The 12,805-nt window shown below is 29.6% G+C and overlaps 1 protein-coding gene across 5 annotated transcripts in view; it reads left to right on the forward strand.

Annotated features, from left to right (window-relative positions):
* LOC143042018 (cGMP-dependent 3',5'-cyclic phosphodiesterase-like) overlaps nucleotides 1-12,805 on the forward strand; it is a 109,031-nt gene that overhangs the window by 54,700 nt on the left and 41,526 nt on the right. For 3 of the 5 annotated variants that reach the window (XM_076214231.1, XM_076214230.1, XM_076214229.1), the window contains exons 11-12: nucleotides 379-396; nucleotides 10,216-10,284. In XM_076214231.1, coding sequence (XP_076070346.1) covers nucleotides 379-396; nucleotides 10,216-10,284 — 87 coding nt within the window. The remainder of the gene's footprint in view (nucleotides 1-378; nucleotides 397-10,215; nucleotides 10,285-12,805) is intronic. The other 2 variants (XM_076214228.1, XM_076214232.1) reach the window with 1 other exon arrangement.

Raw genomic sequence — 12,805 nt, forward strand, 5'->3', positions numbered from 1 at the left:
ACAAAGTGAAATATTGTTATCATTCATTTTCCTATATGGATTTTTTTTGGAAATTCTATTTTACTGTAAATTCATTTATTTTCGTTGATTCAGAAAAACTTGCACCATTGTAGATATGATGATTTTGTGGTTTTGCCAAAGTTAGCTTAATAAATTGTTGAAAAAAACGTTATTCGTTGAACATTAGAATTAGTGGTTCCCAGGTAACCACAAAATCCACAAAAATTGGTATCCAACAAATAATTATGAATCCACAGTAATGACTATAAGTGTTAAGTATTACAATTTCAAATGTCATTATGCTTAGAGACCTAAATAATTGATCAGATTGTTTTAAATGTCACATGTCACAGTACATTATTGCTGTTATTTGTACAGGATTTGTTTGGTCCAGAAGTAAGTGATCTATAACATGACCAAGCTGTCAGTTCACTTTTTGAGGAGAAATGCTGCACTGTTGTGTGTTTGGTTGATTTTGATGTATACATGTACAATTTTTGGATGGTTTTGGATGATTTGAATGTATGAAATAAATTTGTTTACACTATTATCTTAAAAGCAAATAAAGTTTGGTGGTTTGGAGACATTTTATTTCCAAAATACAATATAAAACTGGGAAAATACATGATGGCACTAATAAAACAAGAAGAATTTGATAAGTAGATATCAACCCTTAGATAAGGTGTATTTAAAACACAGTCTTCTGGAGCAACTATGGTGCTTTTGCTTGAATATATTAGTGCAGTTTTTTTGTTTGTTTGGCAAATATTACTTGGTGTTAGTTTTCTTGTTAGGAAAATGTTACTTAGTGTTGAGAACTAATAAATCTAATGAAAAAATTTACCAAGAATAACTTCTGATTTCTTTTGACATTAAACATTGTATGATTGATTTATAAATAAAGTAGAAATTTTCTCTGCTTTCACTGATTGATTTCTATAGCAAGCAATTTATATCATTACATTTTTGACAGAACGTATCTGATAGATGTTACTTCTATGGTGACATGCATTGATTTGATGTTCCTCGCTACCGACAAATCTAATTTCTTAGTAAAGTTATCTTTTATACACAGAACAAAATGACAAGGAAACTCGTTTTATCCACAAAGCGGGACTAGTATTTTTCTTACATCATTATTATATAGTTATTTTATCGTTTATGAAAAAATCAATGTCGGTGATTTGAAAAAAATTATCTTTGAATTGAAAATGCTGAGATGTAATTGCAATAAAGTTTTTCTGATGGATCATTCTCCCTACATATAATGGGACATTTATGATCATTATAATTTGTTACTTAATTTAACACAGCTAGTATATGTATTGATTTCCTGACCTTGCCTTCCAATGCATTATCTTGGGTGAGAAAACACTTTCCTGCTTGTTTTGATATAGAAAGGAAGTTGAGAAAAGTCTACATGGTTCTTTACTTAATACACATGAGAATTACATCATATATCATTGGCTACAGTTGAAAATACATGCATATTTATATTAGTAAATAGAAATTGTTATACTGCTGCTCTGAATGAATAATTTCAAAGAACTGCTCTTAGATTTTGCATGTTTTTTTGTATCTGCCAATTCAATTTAAAGTAATGAATTCAGAGTCAAATTCATTTGAATTGAGAAAAGCTGCCTTAAAAGACACATTAATAATCATTTTTTTTTTTTACAATTGAGAAGGTTTGAGATATCAGAAGTTTCTACATCTAAAAGTTTTGAGACAATTAATTGGTCTGAAAATTACAATTATAAGATGGCAACAATTTATTATACGACCGCAAAATTTGAAAAATTTTTCGTCGTATATTGCTATCACGTTGGCGTCGTTGTCGTCGTCGTCGTCGTCGTCGTCGTCGTTGTCGTCGTCCTGCGTCCGAATACTTTTAGTTTTCGCACTCTAACTTTAGTAAAAGTGAATGGAAATCTATGAAATTTTAACACAAGGTTTATGACCACAAAAGGAAGGTTGGTATTGATTTTGGGAGTTTTGGTCCCAACATTTTAGGAATTAGGGGCCAAAAAGGGCCCAAATAAGCATTTTCATGGTTTTCGCACTATAACTTTAGTTTAAGTCAATAGAAATCTATGAAATTTTGACACAAGGTTTATGACCACAAAAGAACGGTTGGGATTGATTTTGGGAGTTTTGGTTTCAACAGTTTAGGAATTAGGGGCCAAAAAAGGGCCCAAATAAGCATTATTCTTGGTTTTCGCACAATAACTTTAGTATAAGTAAATAGAAATCAATGAAATTTTAACACAAGGTTTATGACCACAAAAGGAAGGTTGGGATTGATTTTTGGAGTTGAGGTTACAACAGTTTATGAATTAGGGGCCAAAAAGGGGCCCAAATAAGCATTATTTTTGGTTTTTGCACCATAACTTTAGTATAAGTAAATAGAAATCTATGAAATTTAAACACAAGATTTATGACCATAAAAGGAAGGTTGGGTTTGATTTTGGGAGTTTTGGTCCTAACAGTTTAGGAATAAGGGGCCCAAAGGGTCCAAAATTGAACTTTGTGTGATTTCATCATTAATTGAATAATTGGGGTTCTTTGATATGTCGAATCTAACTATGTATGTAGATTCTTAATTTTTGGTCCCGTTTTCAAATTGGTGTACATTAAGGTCCAAAGGGTCCAAAATTAAACTTAGTTTGATTTTAACAAAAATTGAATCCTTGGGGTTCTTTGATATGCTGAATTTAAAAATGTACTTAGATTTTTAATTATTGGCCTAGTTTTCAAGTTGGTCCAAATGGGGGTCCAAAATTAAACTTTGTTTGATTTCATCAAAAATTGAATAAATGGGTTCTTTGATATGCCAAATCTAACTGTGTATGTAGATTCTTAATTTTTGGTCCAGTTTTCAAATTGGTCTACATTAAGGTCCAAAGGGTCCAAAATTAAACTAAGTTTGATTTTAACAAAAAATAAATTCTTGGGCTTATTTGATATGCTTTATCTAAATATGTACTTTGATTTTTGATTATGGGCCCAGTTTTCAAGTTGGTCCAAATCAGGATTCCATATCAAGTATTGTGCAATAGCAAGAAATTTTCAATTGCACAGTATTGCACAATAGTAAGAAATATCTAATTGCACAATATTGTGCAATAGCAATTAATTTTCAATTGGAGTTATCTTTCTTTGTATAGAATAGTAGTTGATAATATATGTTGGAAATTTGCCAGACATGACTATGATGTCATTTTCTATTTTTATTTGCCAATAACTTTATGTAAATAACTTCATTGGAAATTTGCCAATATAAAATGTTGCTGATGAAGCTTTTTTTCCTTATCTTATCTAAAATGTTTTTAGATAATGTATGTTGGACATTTGCCAGACATGACTATGATGTCATTTTCTATTTTTATTTGCCAATAACTTTATGTAAATAACTTCATTGGAAATTTGCCAATATAAAATGTTGCTGATGAAGTTTTTTTTATTGTTTTATACAATAAACAATGTATATTCACTTTTACTACCAACCAATCTTTACCATTCAGTGATAACAAGCACTTTATTTTACATTTTAATATTTTATGATGTATTTAAAAGAGTAGTTATTGTTGCAAAACTCCATTAGAAATTTGAATTGATATCAGTTTTGGAAAAAGGGAAACGGGGATGTGAAAAAAAGGGGGAGGGTTTAAATTTTTCTCATTTCAGATTTCATAAATAAAAAGAAAATTTCTTCAAACATTTTTTTGAGAGGATTAATATTCAACAGCATAGTGAATTGCTCAAAGGCAAAAAAAAACTTTTAAGTTCATTAGACCACATTCATTCTGTGTCAGAAACCTATGCTGTGTCAACTATTTAATTTTAGATTTAAAAAGTTTGAAGAAGAAATCTTTAATTGATTTGTAAAATCTTGACATTTGTTTTGTGTAAAAAAAACCCATGTAATGTCAAAAATTTGATCACAATCCAAATTCAGAGCTGTATCACGCTTGAATGTTTTGTCCATACTTGCCCCAACTGTTCAGGGTTCGACCTCTGCAGTCGTATAAAGCTGCGCCCTGCGGAGCACCTGGTTAAAAGATATGACAGGCAATGGCATTAATTGAACATGGATGACATTTCATAAATAATAAATGAAATGTGGTTTCTTCAAGGGTCAGGAAATGGCCATCTTTGGCATTTATGATATCATTTAATCTTATTAATAAGATTGGATATCATTCAAATGAAATTTTTGATTTCGGTCAGATTGAATTTGAAAATTAATTTGATAACTTTGCAAGGGCGTATGTCAATTATGATTTAATGTTGATTTAAAAGTTCTATATATTCATCTTTATTAGAACTAATTTCATGTAGTTTAGACCAAATAACAGATAGATTGATAAAAATAACAGAAATAATACGAAACAAGAATATACCCATAGAACACTACACAGATGCCCCACTAGCATTATCATTTTCTATGTTCAGTGAACTCTGAAAAGTTGGGGTAAAAACTACCTGACTAAAATCTGAAGCAGGACAGACTGACGAACAAACAAACAAACAAACAGACGCACAGACAGAAAAACATAATGCCCGTCTTAGTCTACTATTGTAGGTGGAGCATAAAAACTTCTACATCTCTTGGTTTCTATGTAAAGTTATGGGTATTTTTCTAAACTTCTGAAACACTGAGCCATTTTGCTGAAGACTCATTTTGAAACAAATCTGGTATTTTTTCTCAGACAATTTACTGCATAAAATATGTACTTATATAGTATTTTACTATTAGTAATGAAGTATAAACGACTAATTAATGTGAATAGATTAAAGATTTAAAAAAAAAAAATTGGCTACAAATTTTATATTTAAGTAAAATAAACACCTGTGTTTCCTTAAAATTATCAATATATAATTGATTAAAACCAATACCCGGTACCTAACAATAAGTATGCTTACAGTTTTTGAACTGAAACATTGTACCCAGTAGTCAAATAACCAAATAGTGTTTTGTTCTTAGCCAACAAATTTTCTTATTAATTAGTATTATTGACCTTTAATGACTGACCATAAGAAACATTTGTTTCTTTCTTAGACAGATCTGTCTACACAGCAAGCCATTAACCTTTAAACCTAGATCCATCTATACAGCAAGCCATTAACCTTTAACCTAGCTGTGATTTTGACCATAAGTGCTCACAAGTGATTACAAAAGACATTAACAAGGAAAACACATCTTCCTGAGTTTGTTACAGGCCCATTTCCTCTGTTGATATAATCACTGGTCAATAGAAACAATCGATAAACCTATATCTGCAAATCACTCATGTACATAGTTATTTTTATGATGTACAGTTATAATGGATAGTTATTGATGATCTATAATAGTAATGTTAACTTTTATAGAAGCACTCTGCTTTTTTATTTTTTTATTTTTCATTGATTTATATATTTGAAGATGTGTATGTGCCTTTACACTTCTTGTACTATTTAAAGGCAGGTTGCAATTTGTTGTTAGTTTCTAGTTTTGAATTCCGACAGAGAATGAAAACAGGGAATGTTTTACAGAGACAACAACTTCAATTGGGGTATAACATATTTTACCCAGTAAAACATTACATTGTACAGTTAAAGTAAATTAATTATACTGGAAAACATTTGCCAATGCATTTGCATGTATTAAAAGGGGAGTTGCGCTCAATTGTAGGTGAAAAGGCATTGCTTCAGATTACAAATGGAATTTTCTTTTGGGAAAAATTATCCTTAATGTCACTTATTACTTCTTGTAGAAATTGAAATCATGAAGGATCAAAACATATGGTCAAAGTAATTTGATTTCATTGAAGTATGTTCTTTGGTTAATTAGATTTTTGAGATTTTTTTGTTCTATTGACATTTGTATATTCTGAAGGTGTCTCTGATAGATGGTTTGGTCTAGACACAGTCAATTATCTGTGTAAATAGTAGAGTGACAGAGAAAGATGTCTTACTCTGAGGTTGTGTAAGGTATACTTATTGGAATCCGGTTTTAAAATTCTGTCACGTAAATTACATACTCTAATTCTGTCTATAAATGAATATAATTATACAAAAGGCTTAAAACGTTTGAAGTGGTCTCTCACAAATTACAGTCCTTAAATGTTCATTAATGTGTTAACTGGTAACCAACCATCTATAAGATAAAAATATCACCATATGTTTTTAGTTTTGAATGATTTGGGGTTTCGTATGATCTTTTCCTAGGTATAATTCCTAATATTATGCATAGACTAAAGTGGAGCTTGGTTTGAATGTGGTGAGATTACCGGGGGAAGAGATGGTGGTTTAAATCCCTTAGTTTTATTAATGCCTTGGTTGTAATTGTATTGTCTATTTTCAGTTTATTTGTAATGACTATATTTACTGATTAGTCATATATACTGAATGAACAATCTTGTAACTAAGTAAAGGTGCATTAAAGAATGAAGTACAAAACAAGCAGGCATTCAAAGTAAAAAAATTTGGAGTAATATAGTAAAACTTTATCAAAGGTAATATAGAAAGCTGGGATACAGTAAAACTCCAAAAACAATGAAACAGCTAGCAAACTACAAAATAGGAAGCATACTGTATAAATTCAAAGCTAAGATCGAGTTTATATTAAAATTGTATTATAAACATTTCAGTGTGCACATCACATATTTTAGAGAGGAGGAGGACTTTGAAGATAGATTTTCCTTTAGTTTACTTTAATGCTTTTACAATCTTGCCACTAAGGAAAACATGTGTTGGTCTTAATTTTAATTGAAAGCACTGGAGAAAATGTCAATATGACTTATTGTTGAAAGGTGCATGGTTCAAGCTCCATGTAGCCTCTAGTTTTTCTTGTGGATGGGTAAACATAAATGACATAATCTTTGAAATTATCATTCCAGCAAATATTTAATCAAGGCAAAAATATGAGATGTTCATTTTAATGGTAATTGTTTTGTATACTATATCTTTCCACTTGTGGCAAGATTCCTTGGTTTTGAATTTATTTATGTCACGATTCTTGATTTTGAATTTATTGATGTCACGATTCTTGGTTTTGAATTTATTTTTTATAGGTATTTATGAATAATTGAATAATAAAAAAGGAATTTATTAACTTGATTTTTATCAATAGATTTTATGCCTTTGTACTGTCATATAATATTGTTCTTCTCTGTAGAAACCAAATAACAATGTTTGTTTTCCTAAATTGATAAGTCATGGTGTTTCATGGATAACTGGATCTTTCTGAACATCATATGGTTCGCGTTATTCTATTATATTGGTTGACGTCAGAGTCTGCTATCTTTTCCTGCCAGTCATACGGTGAAATAGAACTAGATAGAAATTTAATTGAGAAAATGATTAAGTTTGATTTCTTATCATATCTGTAATTTGAGACTAGATTGACTTCCTTTTACATCAAAAGAATTAATTTGATAGATGTTGTAGCTGATAGAACAAAATAGTCTCAAGAGATGGGAGATATTAATCTATATTTTTGCAGAATCTCTCTATTTTATGATTATTTTATAATTAATTGATTTTTAATAATTGAAAAAGTTTTTGTACAACTAATTTGTCAAATGAAAATTTTCAATAAATTATGGAAGCATATCCAGAATTTTTTTGGAATTTTGCAATTAAAATGTCCTAGCTTATCAGAAATGTGTTATAATAGTATGAAATAATTATTTATATTACAATTGTATCTTATTAGAAATGTGTTATAATAGTATGAAATAATTATTTATATTACAATTGTAGCTTATCAGATATGTGTTATAAATAATAGTATGAAATAATTATTTATATTACAATTGTAGCTTATCAGAAATGTGTTATAATAGTATGAAATAATTATTTATATTACAATTGTATTTTCATGAATATTTGATTTCATGGTTGTTCCACAGTCTGCATACATTAGACTTATAAATATACAATATATGTACATTGTCGGAAAATATCAAAATTATTTGTACAAGCTTTAGAAACAGAACAAAAAGCGAGGCTCTGCCAAGCTTTTCTCCTGTTTCGTAGCGAGTACAAATAAATCATATATTTTCCAACAATGTACACATTGTTTTTATTCTGAAATTTACACCCAACACCAGAAACTTTTGTTGTCAAATATAAATCATTGTCTCTAATTTTGCAAAGAAATCGACATAGTTTAAATGCGGACTGTGAAGAGGAACCCCAAAAATTAACTGGTTCACAAAAGAAAAATTCACATTACCCCGTGCTCAACATTGAAGCAGGGAAACAGCAGACATTATTTTTACATGTACAAATAATGCAAAAAGTTATTTGTATACCTGTTATTTGTAAAATAGATGGCTGATTGCAGAATAAAAGTTTATACCAAAAACCATGTCGAAGATTTAAATTTGTTGTTCACTCATACCCACAAAATCCACTGAAAACTGGTATCCCATGAATAATAACTAATCAATAGTACAGAAGAAAATGTGTTAGTCAGCATTGATCAGCAATGGTATAAAACACACTAAGATTTGAAGCCCCAAAAGCCTTTCTATTGAATAAGGGATGCTTAAACTATGTTCATTTTTTTACCATTGTTTAGTTTTAACTAGACTTTACTTGACTCAGCTTCAGTCTACCATATTTCACAATGATTCTTGACATTTCTAAAGGCTGTAGTATAAAAGCATTATACAAATCAGTATCGGGAAGTCCCACTTTGAGTTTTGACGGGTTCAAATTAACAGTTACAAAATGTGATGTAATTCTATGCTCTTGCAGATTAAATTTAGTTGTAAAATAAGGAACAATAGTTTGTATCGTGTTGCGAATTGTAACACTTGAGTCTACATCAAGTTTTCGAATATTTAATCAAGGGTTGCATGATTTTAATTAGAAAATCTGATAAAATCATAGATTGAATGAAGCAGTAATGAAATAAACTCCATGTCTATTTTTGCACCATTCCTCTTTTGGGATTTTGTGATGGCCTGCTATATAATGAAGAAGGCAACATAAAAATGAAATTTGCCTCATAATTCTGATCATAAATATGATTGACTGAGTTACTTATTGCAATGAACAAGTTGTATTTACATGTTCCTTACATAAAGAAATTTCATTTTATCCTATAGAGAATTAGTTCTTACTAATATTGCTGGTTTTTGTCTTAACGGAAGGTTGTGCACAGGAAACAATGGTAGCATATTTTATATCAATGTCATAAAAGATCAAGTTTCAATTATATAAAAGCTAGATTTTATGAACTAGTTGAAAAAGGCTAAAAATTTAAGCTGTATGTCTTTTGTTGTTTAATCATAGGACAAAGGAAATTTTATGACATAGATTGTAGTAAACTTTTTTTATAGCAATGTTAATCAATATTTACCTATTTTTAATTAGAATGTAACCGTTAAAGGACCATCAAGTTATATTTAATTTTGTCTGGAAACAATTGTGAACATGCATGGCCTTTCCAAATGGGGATTTTAGAAAAAACATTTAACTATCAGAAAATTTTATAAATTTATAAAGAATAGATTTCCTCATTTGTCTGTTTATGGGTTGATAATGAATCATGTTAATTAAATATTTCTTTGAAAAAAAAATTGATTTCTTAATTTTTTTTTAAATTGGTCCGAACTGTTTCAAAAATAGTAACTAGCATAGGTGATGTCAAATTTGTCTGTGTAATAGATTGATAAATGATCTCAGATTGATTTATCTACAATGCAAACAACAACAATATAGAGATTTGATAGACATTTACAATTGCTTTGGCCTGTCCTTGAATTAAAGATGATCGTCAACACTTAACAGTTTTATAGATTGAACTTATTGTATTATATTTAAAGGTTATAAATGTAGAATTATTGTATTTTGTTTTTCTGTGGTTAATGAATATCAAGGTCATTCTTCTTTATTTACGAAAGATAAATAATAATGCTTAAAATTGGCTCATACACTATATCTGTGAAAAATTGATAGTGATCGATTGTTTCTTATGACCCAGTCTTAGGAAAACAGCAGTATAATTTCTCTGTGTCTTGTAGCTAATCCTCAGAAATAGTCCCTAGAGGTCCTGTTTGGTATTTTCTTTAGGTTTAAGATGATGGAACACTGCCATTGAGTTACAAAATGTAGTATATTTATATCTAGTTTTAGTTGAATTGTCTTTAAGAATTATCCCTGTGAGAATGTTTATTTTTGGACCAATTGATTGTAACCATTTATTTTTCTCTTTTACAGGGCCAATCTAGTAGCTTTGCTCTTGCCTTGGACAGGAGATTACCAATAACGTTAGAAGATATACCTTCAGTAAGTATAGTATAAAGGTACAAAGCAATCTAGTAGCTTTGCTCTTGCCTTGGACAGGAGATTACCAATAACGTTAGAAGATATACCTTCAGTAAGTATAGTATAAAGGTACAAAGCAATCTAGTAGCTTTGCTCTTGCCTTGGACAGGAGATTACCAATAACGTTAGAAGATATACCTTTAGTAAGTATAGTATAAAGGTACAAAGCAATCTAGTAGCTTTGCTCTTGCCTTGGACAGGAGATTACCAATAACGTTAGAAGATATACCTTTAGTAAGTATAGTATAAAGGTACAAAGCAATCTAGTAGCTTTGCTCTTGCCTTGGACAGGAGATTACCAATAACGTTAGAAGATATACCTTCAGTAAGTATAGTATAAAGGGACAAAGCAATCTAGTAGCTTTGCTCTTGCCTTGGACAGGAGATTACAAATAACGTTAGAAGATATACCTTTAGTAAGTATAGTATAAAGGGACAAAGCAATCTATACACTGAATATATATTATCTTGAGAATGAAAACATTATTACAGACTTTTTACCTTTCATTAGTAGATTGAATTTTTTTTAAGCATAAAAAAAAAGGCAAGAACAAATTCTTTAAAGTATAAAAAATGAAAAGAATGAGAAAAAAAACGAAAAAAGAAATAACTAACAGAAAATCGATGCTGTTTCAAGGATGAACACAGGTACTTCAGCTTCAAGTTGCTGGATTGTGATTTTAATTGGAAATATATGGGGTTCTTTTTGGTTGTATTAATATATATGATGGGATGTCATAGGTAAGATAAAAGTTAAAAAATTTCAAAAATACTGATCTCCAGATGATTTTTGAAAAAGAAAGTAAAAAACGACTGAAAAGCAACTGACATATTCCCAAACTTGGTAAGGCATTGCCTTGTGCAGAAAATGGAGGATAAACAGCAATGTCTAACAAGGTTAAAGAAGTACTTTTCATTAGAATCTGAAATACGAATTAACTAAGCATAGAAAATATTCGAACAGCTCTATAGGAACAGTACTACTTTTCATTAAAATATAAGATATGATTTAATGAATCAAAGAAAATATTTGATTTAGAACTGTTATCAGTAATAATTTTCTTCTGTGACTACTGAATGATAAGCTGACTTAAGTATTATCTGTCATTGGACAGAGAAATGTTTTCAGTAACAATATATCAAAATCAAGACAGACAAACAGCCATGATTTATATCCTAGTTGACTAGGTTCACTTCACAAGTAAATGTTTCTTATTGTATTCCGTTAAAATATAAACGCTTTAGTTTGAAAACACTAGAGATGTCTTCAAAACCTGGTCTGGTAATTTAATCAGAAGAATTTGAAAAGTGAATTAACATTGTTTGTTCAGGATATTTAAAGGTTAAGGTCTCTTGCAAGAAAATAAATTGAAAAAAAAACTAAACAGCCTATTTATTGAAGATTTAATCACATAATCTAACTTGTATGGATTTATTGAATTCTTATTCATATTTCGCCTTCGGTCTCAAGTAATAAATTAGCTTAACTTCTCTATGAGGGGTGAAGCTTACATCCTGTTCCATAATAACTTGTCATTATTTTTCTAGAGGGTGTGAAGTGAACACTTCACTTGAATTCTTTTTAGTTATTTTATTTTTATCTAAGATTTAGGGGAAAGTTACTAAAGTTACATTTAACTTGTCTACGATGTACGACAAGTTCTAATGTTATTTTGTTAATTAGAAATAATAATTCCTCAATTGTCTACGATGTATGACAAGTGTTGATGGAAATGAATTTAAAAATTTCTTGTCTACGATGTATGACAAGTGTCGATGGAAATTAATTAAAATTTTTATTGTCTACGATGTATGACAATTTTATATATTCATTAAGTTTTTGCCTTAGTACGATGTACAGGCAGCACATTTGTTACTTATTTCATACTCCTGTTTGTTAAACAGGTAGATATTTAAAAGTATTTCTATTCACCTGAAGGTCGTGAGTACTCTTCAGAATTTACACGTGTTTTACCTGCACAGGTACACATTATTTTATTACAATGGCTGAATTTGATTATGCAAATGTATTGCTTTTGCAAGATGTTTAGAATTATGTTTACACTTACAAGGGTGATGGCTATGATTTTCATCACCTCTGAGTTGTTTTAGAAATTAAAGATGATAAATTTAATAGGAAAACAAGAGGTATTTTGAATAAATCCTCTTCTTAAACAGTTATAAAACCTAGTAGTTTTATAAAAGATCATAATGGCATTGCAGTTGGAAATAATTGACAAAGCAACAGAACGAGTCAAAAGTAAGTTTTTAAATCTAGTGCTACTTGTATAGCTTCAAAATCTCCTTGATTTGTGAATTTTTCTCAAGATAGTGCTGTTGAGATTTAAGATAGGCATGTATACATATTGATGCATTGATTCATTATTATTAATGTAGTAAAGAACATGTATGAATCATGAGGTTTGAGACAGTTTCTCTGCCTTCAACTCAAGCAGAGTTTGTAGAGAAACCTGCTGCTTTA

This window comes from Mytilus galloprovincialis, chromosome 8 (assembly GCF_965363235.1).
Source record: "Mytilus galloprovincialis chromosome 8, xbMytGall1.hap1.1, whole genome shotgun sequence".
NCBI lineage: Eukaryota > Metazoa > Mollusca > Bivalvia > Mytilida > Mytilidae > Mytilus > Mytilus galloprovincialis.